Source organism: Sinohyriopsis cumingii, chromosome 10, assembly GCF_028554795.1.
Source record: "Sinohyriopsis cumingii isolate HCF-2022 chromosome 10, ASM2855479v2, whole genome shotgun sequence".
In the NCBI taxonomy this organism is placed as follows: Eukaryota; Metazoa; Mollusca; class Bivalvia; order Unionida; family Unionidae; genus Sinohyriopsis; species Sinohyriopsis cumingii.
In genome coordinates, this window is record NC_142970.1 from 33911007 (window position 1) to 33923770 (window position 12764).

General features: G+C 36.7%; 1 protein-coding gene across 2 annotated transcripts in view; it reads left to right on the plus strand.

The window, feature by feature from the left end:
* The window catches only part of LOC149789855 (uncharacterized), a 47853-nt gene that overhangs the window by 12495 nt on the left and 22594 nt on the right, over positions 1–12764 (plus strand). For both annotated transcript variants that reach the window (XM_089973372.1, XM_089973371.1), the window contains exon 2: positions 3623–3755. In XM_089973372.1, coding sequence (XP_089829498.1) covers positions 3623–3755 — 133 coding nt within the window. The remainder of the gene's footprint in view (positions 1–3622; positions 3756–12764) is intronic.

Consider the following 12764-nt stretch of genomic DNA (forward strand, 5'->3'; position numbering starts at 1 on the left):
TGGCTGATAGCCCTCTGAAACAGGCTATCTTAGGATCTTGTTCCTGTTCGACGACAAGGGATTATCTATTGTCACACTACTAGAGTTGGAAGAATGAGACGTAAAAACAGGATCACTGTGATCATTACCTTTTCATTAACAACTTTCTTAGGCAAACGTGACGTCATCAAAAGCGTAACCCATTAATTGTATCAGCCAAATGAAAACTATCCTAATCAGCATAATTCTGAAGAGCTCATTTTGCCATAGGTCTAGTACAAATGGCAGAAAAATCAATGATTTCAAATTCAATAGAATTTCTCTTTTTTGATCGAAATAACGCTTCTTTCCTAGTGGATTACGTACTACCTTATTTACAGCAGCGTAATTACCTAGCAATGAACGAGCACTCTAAATAGGTAAAGAATTCACAGCTCCTATAGTCACAAGTCCTAAAACTAAGTCTGATAACATATTTTACACAATGGAGAGATATATTAACAAAGCTGCCTTCTTCTGTCTGAGTAAAAACACTTTTACTATAAGAAGGCTTGTCAAATAAAATCAAAATATCTGATAATAAATGATCCCGAGATTCTCGCGTGTCCCTTAATATTTCAAAAGGGTTTGGATTGGGAGAATCACCAATAAATGATATCGATCCTTTCAATACGAATGTTTTCTGGTTCTTTATAGTAAAATAAGACAGTTTGACCCAACAAAACCGTATTGTTCCTAATACATGACCGTGATTTTGAATCTTGACCTTTGAGGAATAAAATCATTTGGAACAGCTGTATCTTTATTCTGCTGCTTATGTTTTAACTTATAGCAATTAGTCAAGTAGTAGTCATCAGTTGTGTGAGCGGAATCTTCCAAAGTTCCTCGCTTTTGCTCGTCAAGAACGGTCTTGACATCACTATGGATGCGATATTTTAAATCTTCACCTAATATGAATTGTGTAACATTTTAGAGAAACACCACCTATCAAACTGGCATGTTTTTCAAATCTGCAATAATAAAGTCCAGTCTCTCTTGGCCATTTCAAATTTTCAGCTGTTTGTTTTAATGCAGAAAATATTGATCTACGTCTTTTTCTTCAGAAGGGAGTACTAATCCAATATATTACGAAGCAAGATGTGAGGACTTCCAAGGAAATCTTAGTCTAATTGTAGATAAGACTGTAAAGATTATATAAGATTTCTGGACCCTCATTAGAATGTTTATAATTGCAAATCATACCATAAACTATTTGTAGTCCTAGTTTATAACAAGAACAGAGGTATATAATATTCTCTTCTACACCTGCCATATTGAAGGCAAGATATACACCAAGTCATATGTCGCAACTACCTACCTGATACAAATATCCGCTGACATTTCGTGGTGTGAGCTGAGCTAGATGTGTCACAATACACCGTTTCGAGGTCTTGGGTATATTCCAACGCCAAAGTGCTTTCCGCGCAGACCATTATCAACGTGAAATACACAATTTCTGCTTTGAGAGGGTCATGCTGTCGCCCTATACCCAGCAGCAAACAGTGTTTGAAGGATCATAATACAAAAATCTTCTGGTATTTTACTTGTCTTCCCTCTATGGCTACATAGATATTGTTTGAGTGGAAAATATTTGAAAATATCATTGTAATTGAAATGTTTGTGTAAAGGACCGTTGACCATATCCCGAGGACACCGAGGCAGTAGTAATGACAATCTTATCGTAGAGATGGTGTAAAGGGGCAAATTTATGGCGATCTCTGAGGTACACATTAACTTCTGCCATAGAACAGTTAATTAGATTTATGGGGACAGGCGCGTATCAAATCGCCATTCTGTCACAATCGGTAATGTCTTTTCGAAGGGAGAATTTTATTCTTAATTAAGCATTCGTTTATTTAGCCAACAGAAGACTCGTGGAAACAAAAGCTAACTTCGATTCCATACTGTAAATGTCAGGATTGAAAGATTGCAGAACACTGTTACTCAAACTATAAGGTCAAGTTGACCACGACTTTGGCTCCTCTGGAAAAAGGCGGCAGATATATTTGATTCTGATTTGTTACGCTAAATAAGCGGCGTGTTTCCCACACTAAATTTCCTAATTTTAATATCGAAACATCGAAAAGTTTAATCAGTCTAAGCTTTTCTGCATTAGAAAACAAGCGTAAGAAGATTCCAAGAGTAATTTTTTCGAGAAATTCTCTGTAAAACTGTGGTTCATGAGAACTGTTGTCGAGAAAAACCGACGAACAAATTTGGCGGTAGAAGCTAGGGACGCTGACAGCTCAAAGGGAGAAAATAGCTTCTGCAAGGTATTATCTCCTGCGACGTATTATCTCTGAGACGTATCCTGTGACGTATTAATTCTGAGACGTATCCTGTGACGTATCTGTGAATCTACGTGCTACGCATAGAGTTGAGGACCGAAAGAGGTAAAACAGAGGGCGGTCGAAGGAACAGCTACAGTGTAAGTGAAGTGAACCGGAAGAACAGGTTATTCAATTGTACAAGGCATTGGCTTCGATTGTTCACTCGATCCTATGATGAACTAAATCTATCAGTAAAACAGATCGGTTACTTTATTTAAATTTATTTGTGTTCTTTGTAATTCGGTGCAAGTTTTATTTCTGAAAGCAGAGTATATTCCTGATACAAAGAATTATCACAGTTGTTTTATGTAATTGATTAAATTGTTATTTACATGTACGGGGGTTCGTGTTTGTCTATTCTATATCTCTACTCAGATCTCTATCTATTCCACCTATAAGTTTCACCACTTATATTTATATTTACTCGAACCGGACAATAACATCAAGGGTGGTCAACGTCTAGATAACGAGAACCAAATTAAGCGGATACCTTAAAAGAAGGTCCAATCCGCCAACCCACAAACCTCATGCAATAGGGGAATTTGTGTAAGGTTTCTACAAAGTGCACCGTGGGTACGCTTACAGATGGTATGTCAAGAAACCCCTCTCATTCTATTCGAATGGTTGTGCTAGTTGGTAAATTTTTAAAACGGTTCTATAAATACTAACTATTCCTAGGTGGAACTGTTACATTGCGTTTCGTGACCAGCATAGTATTAAACGATACCGAGTCATTTCGCGACCGACACCTGGTCCTGAAACGATACTGGCAGATTCTCAACCTTTTCTTTGTCATAACACGCTCCATATGGTAACGTAATTAAAACTATCAATAATATTTTTTTAAATATTGTACGAAACAACTACAATAAATGAAAAAATAATATTTAGTAGTTTCGAGCTTGCATATAAATGTAATGTGAACTGATCACGAACTGTTTTGCTTGATATAAGTATATTCTGATTCATTGATTTCAAGATATGCCTCGTCTCGTCTCTTATGTATACCGAAATATAATTACAATTAACAACGGCACAGGGTAGTTTCAAAACCAAAAAAAATATTTAGAATTAAAACATAAATTACTCTGATAGCCAAACAAATCACCATACATTTTTGGGACTAGATATATTAAGAGAACAAAACTGATAGGTTAAGACTATCAATATAAATGGATAGTTGTGAATGAGGAATCACTGATAATAACAAAGTTGCTGTTATTATTGTTATTATGGTCATCATTAATTGTTATTATTATTATTATTATTATTAGGTTGGAAATTGGTCTCACAGTCTTTTTGGGTGCTTTGACAATTTTGGAATATGCATTGTTACCTATGTCGCACCTTGTGTAACCTTTGGACAGACAGCAGAAGCCATGGGGGAAGGTAGCTGTTTAATTTGTGGTAAGCATATACGTTCATTACTCAATTATCCCGACATCACCAAACAAAACAAAGAAACCTAAAATAACATCAGTAGCTAGTAATCCTTAATCTCCGAGCAATTTGATCAAAGATAGTTTACTTTGTAAAAGTACATTTTTACACCTACTAATCCAACCACCCACCTTCACACCCTAATCCTCTAGACAGTAATCCAAAACCGTTACACCTCTTCAGGCTTTGACTAAATATAGGAAGGTTTATAATTCATTTTTTCAATAAAGCTATATAGAATTTTTGAACATAGGAACTTTAGCTTCTCCACAGTGCAGATCCTAAAATGCTACTCCTGCACACGTTACAAAATGGACACAACAATTATCAAATCCAGTGAATGAAAACCAAGCCGCTCAGAATATCACAGCTGTATCTCAACGATAAACTTCTTGATTCATCCATGCCCATGAATGAATGTAACCTTCTTGCACCACCATTCATTGCAATACTTGATCAAGTTAATGATATTTCCGCAAATAACTTCTTAACTCACGTATTTGCAAGGGTTGAAGTATTGTAGAAGTTAGAGATTTTTGCATTCTTTAAATTTGAAATATCGTTGAGAAGAACAGAGAAAAGTAAAAATCCAGACTAAATTCAGAATTTGAATGATCTTTTTGAGCTTTGTTTCCTTGCGCCGGTTCATGAACATAAATTGTAATAAATCAATTACTACTCAAACCAAAATGAGAAAATGACTCAAAGCAATAGCGATTCACATCTAAAACTTCCTACTTCTATAATAATATGCCCACATAGTAACTGCGTATGTAAAAATATCATAGCAACAGCGTTAGAAATTGCATGGAAGAGCGAATAGACAAAATTATTAACTGAACCAGATTTTGTTATTAGGCTAAGCCAATGAAATTTACTAAATTTCACAAGAAGAGCTTGAACTTCAGTCACAGCGCGATATTATAAGGCAACAAACCTGAACCAAGCAGAACGGCACAATTGATCTTAGCAATTCTTCAAGGTTAATTGCATGGCAGTCCGATTTTAAATAAAAAACGTTTGTTCAGCAATACACACTGTACGAGTTGATGAAGGTGTTATTAGTATGAGCTGTTAGCAGAGATAGTTGACCAGAACATTAATCCCCACATTCTGGATATTTGATACCAGAGACTGTCAAAATTTTCCATTTTGTTGTTTATCTTTTCATGGCTAATTGAACCTGGACTAGTCAGGCCCTTCTGATAAGGCACAAATGTTAAATTAATTAAGATCCCTTATATCTAACCCTTACTAAAACAGGATGAAAGTGGTGAAGCAGGCAGTCCTTGGTGGGGCTTTGTGCTGTAAGCAACACTGGTTTCTAGTTTTGCAAAGATAGCTATATTTTACATAAAGTTGTAGGATCCTTACTTGGTGTTTGTGTGTCCTTTGAACCCGAATGTTACAGAAGGCAAGGCTTAAAAATCAAGGTAAAAATGAAAGGCCTCCACTCGAATTGAGCAATGTAATTGAAAATATTGGACTGTTAGTGTAATGCATAAGTGATTACACCCAGCCTGTATCAGGTGATAACTGAACTAGATGAAACTCTCAGCTCTATATAATTGGTTTGCTTTAAAAAAAAGATTGAGTTATTTTCAGATATATTACCTTTGCACTGATTATCTAGTTTCTTGTGTGTATTGCTTCGTGTACATAACACCCTTCTTTGATGTCTCCATTAAGTTGGTTCCATAATTTTTTTGCGTTAATGCTTCATAGGTTTTTCTAACAATGATTCGACCATGCAAGATATGATTATCTATCTGTTGTTTGTTATGATTGAACTTATCCTCGAAACTTACGATCTCAAAGAATTATATTTTTAATGCATCATTTTTACTATCGTGCTTACTCAAAGGGGCTTGATACACGATTAATAGGTATGATTTTAGTTGCGAATAGTCGCAACATATTCTGCCCTTGTTTGTTTTCCTTGAGAATGTGTTCCAGGTCATTATCACTCATAATTTTAGTACCTCAGATATTTTGTGTTGAAACTCTAGGTTTGTATGTTTTTGTCTATAAATGTTCAATTTCTTCAATAAATGAAAGTGAATTTGAAGTTCTTCCGGTACATATAATTCTTCGACTTGTATAACTACTTTAGTAGGTATTACATGATATGCCCTAACTTCTTTTTTTAATATCCAGAGCGAGTGTGTTTGCTTGATGTCGCAGGCCAAAGTAGTGCGCCGTGTGCACACGTCTGGTACAAATGTTCAAAAATAATTAATTAAATACTTTGATGCTTGAATCATCATAGCGTTCGTCAAATACATATTCGAAATCGCAATACAGTACGAATGTCATCTTTAGTTGCTGATGATATGTTGTTTGTTTAAACAAATAAAATTCATGAATGCGCCTTCATCAACAGTAATATCAATAGTGTTGTCTACTTTCAAGCACACGCGATAGTCCTTGGGTTATTTGTCTAATGCAATGAAATAATGGCATAAGCATGTGGGTTTTTCTTTTAAATATACATCTGTTAATAGTGTTTATTCTAGCCTAATTAAATGTATTTCTGCCATTGAAGATGATCGATGCCCATAGATGTTAAAAACGTTAAAATTAAAATAAAAAACGTAAAAAAACGCTTTTTTCTCAATAAATAAAAAACGAAAAAAAAAACGTTCCAGTAGTTTTTAGGCAACACAAAAATCAATATTTTACTTATTTACACGCTATTTTGTGAAAGATATTTATCCTAATCTGATGAATAGAAAATACTCAAAAAACTACAAAAATTGGACTTTATAGCATGCGAGACATTCCAAAAAAGGGACTGCAAAAGGTTAAACACGGCGTCATCTTCCATGTATACACGCCTGGCCTACACTACCAGATATCAGCACTATGTTGTAGCATGTTTACATAAAGTATCGTAGACTAGCATCATAGATTCATTATTGATCGATATTTGTTATCTAGAGTATGACAGACGACCGCCTGTATGGCCGATGATAAAAAAAATGGAAGTACCAAATATAAAAAAACGCAAAAAAATAAAAAACGTAAAAAAACGCCTTTTTCCAGGTAAAATAAAAAACGAAAAAAAAACTTTTTATCATCTATGTCGATGCCTAAAATGTTTCTCCTGAGGTATTTCATAGACCCTAACACACACACACACACACACACACACACCAACCTATGTATTTTGTGTTGTAGAATTTAGACAATGAATTACTTGACCAGCTATTACAAAACCTTCTGCATTCACACTTGCTGTTACCATGCCTAGAGGAACCTTGTCTTGGGTAACAAAAATATTTTCATTATTTTCCTTTCTATCAAATGATTTATATCTCATCGAATCATTGCATTTCTCGTTGTTGACACCTCTTAGCTCCATCCCAGCTTATATGGCTTTATAGAACTTAAAAGTGACACCCTGTTTTTCAAAAAGTGTTTTTGGTGTGGGTTTCCCCTGTCCTCCCGTTGTAAGTATTATTGTGTAAAAACAATAATGCGGTAAAATAATTGCAGGGTTGCTTTATTTTTTATCTATCAAGTTATGCAGTTTTCTTAGCCCATATAGCTACGTGATGTACTATCTTCCCTATGTCAGTGCTTACATTGGGCCTGATTTCCATCCCAGTAGCTTAGATTTAGGGTTGTACTATTATTACTCCATAGGTACGGCTATGGAATAATTTCCTTCCCTTTCCCCATAGTTTGTTGTTGTATTCAGTGACTTTGCCAGAGTCATATGTCCATGTGTGTAAGTATTTGGTGCTTTTGTTGTTGTTGTATATGTGTTTGGACAGCCTTTTAGGTCAAATTCATGAGAGTTTTAATTCTTATTTATCCTTATCTTAAAAGAGAAACCTTTATAAAATAAGGTGTCTACCTGTTTGTTTTCTATATGCGTGTGTGTTGTGTGTCTGTAGAAAATATATGCCTTAGCATACGGGGTGGGCTTTGGATACTCTTGTCAATCAATTAATTAAATGATTTTAGTCGCCTACGCAACTAGTGCTTTCGCGAGTGGTTAAGTCTCGAAGGTCGAGATTTTCAAATGATCGGGACTGTAGGAATGGAGCCACTGCAGTCCGGCTTTTATGTGCGAATGTTGCACTTTTTAATTCATGAACATGTCCGGCCGAGGAAAGGAGGCAAGGTGTCCGCGGGACGCGAAACGTCGCAGGAAAGCTGTACGCCCAGAAACGGCAAAGCGCGTAAGATCAAATAAAGTCCAGTTGTACTAGTAGACAGAAATATATTCCAATGGTGTGTAAGCCACTCGTGTAATTTTCCTAATCCTTTGAGTTGTGTAATTTCATTACTATCTTAATTAAAGTTGGAATGTGGTGTACATGGTGTACTTTAGATTTTCCGAAATGTTGTCAATCAGCTGGGTGTCAGGCACCCCATACATGTCTGGGTCACGCTGTGTTTACTTTCGGTTTTCGCTTTTGATGGTGGTATACAAAGGATCGAGTTAGGGTTGTGGGGATAGAGCATTTATCGAAAGAGGTCTTCAATAGCCGAAGGAAGAACCTCATATAAATTGGCAATTTGAAAGTCCATGTCCGTTTTCTTCTTTACTCCTTCTTTATTCTGTGATACCCTCTTTCTTTCTTCTTCGTGTTCTTTAGTGTTTTGCTGTTCTGCTTCGACTCGACTTCCGCTGCCTTAGATCTTGATGTTGCGATGGTCTTTTATCGCCACGATTCTTTGTTTGAAAGCTATATTGAATTTGGAAGGTATATTTTGCCCCTTTTTGTTGTATAAATTAGTATGTTTGGTCTGAGTATCAGTGTTGGATTTACATGTCGTGTTAATAATTGGGAATTGTGTTGTTGTTTATTTAGTTCCGCTTTGTGTGGGGGGCCTCATGACTGAACTTAGGTCACCTTAAAGTCTTAAGATGGTTGGGACCTAAGAATTTTTTGTGTTTATTTATATCGTACTACTCTTGTTGTCTTGTGTATCTGGGCCTGATGGCAGGGGTTTGCCACCTTTATAATATGTATACATAGTTATGAGAATATATGTGTTGTTTTTCTCAGACCATGATGGTTAGTATTGTGTTAGCTGCATGCCTACATGCGGGAAAGAAAAGAAAAATCACACACACACAACAACCATGGGCGTGCGCTTCAGCTAGCATTCTTATATTACTGCTTTAGCCCTTCTGTTAATTGTTATTATAATTACTTTTGGTGTATTTATATGTTGCCATATTTGTTAATTTGTTTGAGGTACCTTATTATGTTCATGTATGTGGTATCGATGATTTTGTTGCGTACCTTGTCCAAAAATTCAGGGTATGTTGTAGGGGAATTAATTTTCTTTTGGCAATCTTGGAAACCGACTCGTTGATTATGGTATCTGGGACAGGTGTTGAATACGTGGTCCAGTTTTTCTGCAGCAGGGCAATGTGGACAGTTAGTAGTTTTGTTCAATTCCTTCCTGAGATGTTTCACAAAGCTGTTTCGGAGTAAAGTTTTTCCTGTTTTGATCCTATTGATAATTCGGATGTCCACGATTTCCAGGATTTTAGGTGCCTTTGTAGCCTCTTTTTGCAGTTTGGTATAAATGTTTGTCCTTGTTGGTGTTGTCCCAGGCCTGCTGCCATTTCTTGTTCATTTTGCTTCTTTTCTGGCTATATATCTCATACACACTGTAGTTAAGTGTTTCTATTAAATTGTTCAGGAGATTGTTTTTCGCCCTTCGGTCAGCTTTATCGTTGCCAATCAGATTGATGTGAGAAGGTACCGATAGGAATTCGATGGTTTGTTCTTTATCTTCGATCTCCCTGATCTAGCATATTTGCTCTACTTTTTGACGTGCCAGTCTCTAAGGATTTGAGTACGATTAGTGAGTTTGTTATAATGACCTACTGGCTGTGGTTTTGGGTCTTAATCCATTTGAGTGCTTCATGTATTGCCCAGAATTCTGCTGTGTAGATGGAGCAGGCATCCGGAAGTCTTGCACCAAATTCAACTTGTTGTTGCGGCACCACTATTTCAGCAGCAGTTATGTTTAGTTCCTTAGATTTTGATCCATCTGTGTAGATTTTAAGAAGTCTTCGATGATTTTCTGGATTTCTGTTAGTATTTTTGGTGGGTTTTGTAGTTTGGATCCAAATTCGGGGCAGACAGGTTTATTTGGGACGTGCATTTTTTCCAAGGGGTAGGATCTTTGATTTTGTATTGTTCTGCTTGAATTCCGGATAGTTGAATTTCATCACAGAGTGTGTGTATTTTCTTACCTGCTGGTGGTTTAGAGCTCGTTTTTGCCTGAACGGAATGTTGCACTTTTTAATCATTTTGGTTGGGTTAGTGTCTTGATGTATTGAGTTTCTGGTAGCATATCTCAATATGTGCTCTTCTCGTCTGAGGTGCAGCAGTAGATCCCCCGTTAGTATTTGTAGCTCCTCGAGTGAGATGTTAAGTAGAGTCCCCGTACATAGTCTAAGTGCTTTATATTGTATGCTGTCCAGTTTCTTAAGCAGGTCCTTGTTTGCCTAGGCATACACCTGGCAACCGTAGTCCAGTTTAACCCTGATTAATGATTTGTAGAGCTTGAGCATATTTTGTTGGTCAGCTCCCCACGTTGTCCCTTTGATATTTTTTAGGATGTTGATGTCTTGTTGGCATGTTTTGATTAGGGTTGTTATATGCGTTTTCCAATTAAGTGTTTCGTTAAGTAGCATTCCCAAAAAGTATGTTTCTTTTACAAATGGGACTGGTGTATTTTTAATGTAGAGTTTTGGGTATGTAGTAGGTTTCCTGTTTGTTGGGGAGAAAAGCATTCCTACTGTTTTAGTGTCAGATATTTTGAATCCATAGTTGTCTGCTCATTTGCCGATGGCGTCTAGGCTTTGCTGTAGTTGCTTGATGTTGTTTTGGCTGTTGGGGTTGCCTGTCTTCCATATTTCACTATCGTCAGCAAATTGGGACAGTACGACTAGTTTGTTGGTAATATTGTTGCAGAGGTTGTTGATCATGATGTTGATCAGTGTTGGACTTATTACGATTCCCTGGGGAGTTCCGTTGTCCAGAGTGTAAGTCGCGGAGAATGCATCGCCTACTCTAGTTTTGATTTACCGCCCCCTTAGGAAGTTCGAGATCCAACTGTGCATTCTTCATGTTATGCCAAAGTGACTGAGTTTGGAAATGAGGCCTTTAGTCCAGACCATATCAAACGCTTTTTCGAGGTCTAGGAATACCGCAATTAAGTGCATATCTTTTTCCGTTTGGCATTAAAGGCGAGTTTAATGCTGGATTCTGGTTGAATTAGCTGATCAATGGTGGAGCGTTTGGTTCTAAATAAAATTTGATTTTCAGTAAGTAGCTGGTTTTGTTCCAGGTGGTGCCTTAGCCGTTTGTTGATAATTATTTCCATGACTTTGCAGATGGTGTTAGTCAAGGAGATGGGTCTATATGATATTATGATTTTTGGGTCTTTTCCTGGTTTAGGTATGGCTATGACAACTGCTTGTTTCCATAATGTGGGTATGTTTCCAGCGTGCCATATTAGGTTTATCATGTCTAGTATAATTATTTGCATATTTATCGGGGGATGTTTATAGATGTCGTAGCCGATGTTGTCTTCACCTGGGGATGTGGTTTTTTTGTTAAGTAGTGCTTTTCTCCATTCATCGAGGTTGAATGGGTCATTTAGTGGTGAGTCATTGATGGTTTGCTCCGTGAATATGTGAGGGAATTCTTCTTCGATTGTCCGTCTTTGCTCCATAAATTTTTGGGTATGATTGTTATTACTGCTGGAATTAGCAAAATGTCGTGCCAGCTGTTCTGCTTTGTTCTGGTTGGTGTGGTTCCTGATATTTTTGGTGATGTTGCCGGGACCTTCCTTTTCATGGCTTTGACTTTTGTCCAGACTTCTTTAGAGTTGGCATGATGGTTGAGTGTAGGGCAGTATGCTCGCCATGAATTAGTTTTTGCTTCCTTTATTACTGTTCTTGTGTTGTTTTCTTTTTGTTTATATATTTAAAGGTCCGAAGCTAGTTTTGTGTGCTTAAAACGGTTGAGGGCTTTCCTTTTTTCCTTGATGGCTATGCGGCAATTGTCTGTCCACCATGGTATACTATTGTGGTTGGATTTCCAGCTAGTTTTATGTATACTGTTTTGTGCCGCTTCATTGATAGCCTGGGTTATGTTGTGATTGTATTGATTTGCATCGTTACTTTGAAGTTCTTCTAGTTGTATCTTGTTCAAGGCATACTGGAAGAGGTCCACATTGACTTGCTTTGTTTTCCATTTTTGTATGGTTACTTTTTGCGTTTTTGGACTTTGTATGTGTATTGGTATACACTGCCATAGTGGTCACTGCCAAGTGAGCTTTATTGTAGCACTTCCCAGTCCGTGAAAAGTGCAAGGTTTGGTGTTGCGAGTGTTAAATCAATAGGTGTCAGTTTTCCGTGGATGGGGTCTATTCTGGTGAGTGTGCCGGTATTTAATATTATAAGTTGATTCTCTCTGGCGTATTTTTCGATGCTTTTCCTTCTTGTGTCTATATGGTCACCACCCCATTCAGTGTGATGTGCATTAAAGTCCCCGCAATTTATGCTATTTATACCCTTACCTTTGAATAGCACCGAGTAAGTTTGGGTTGGGTTTGTATTATTTCCTCCAGGGTCATATATATTATAAATATGTAAGTTTTTTTGTCCCAATTTAATATTGATTGTTTGATATTCAATTAGGTTTCCATTTAAATTAATGATGGTGTCTATCTCTACTGCATCTGTAATATCGTTACTGCTAAACTTTTACTACTTTCCGAAAATATTAGATTGATTTATTAAATGAGTATATGATGTTTTAGTTGTAATAATGTTTGAACAATCATCCACATGTTGAAACGTTTTGCACTTTATTGTCATATTTGGTATGTTAATGTCTTTTATATTACTGTCTTGCTGAACAGCATTGTGTAAGGCTTCAATACCTATAACATACAGTAACATTGAAATGGGACAGCGTTGTCTAACAG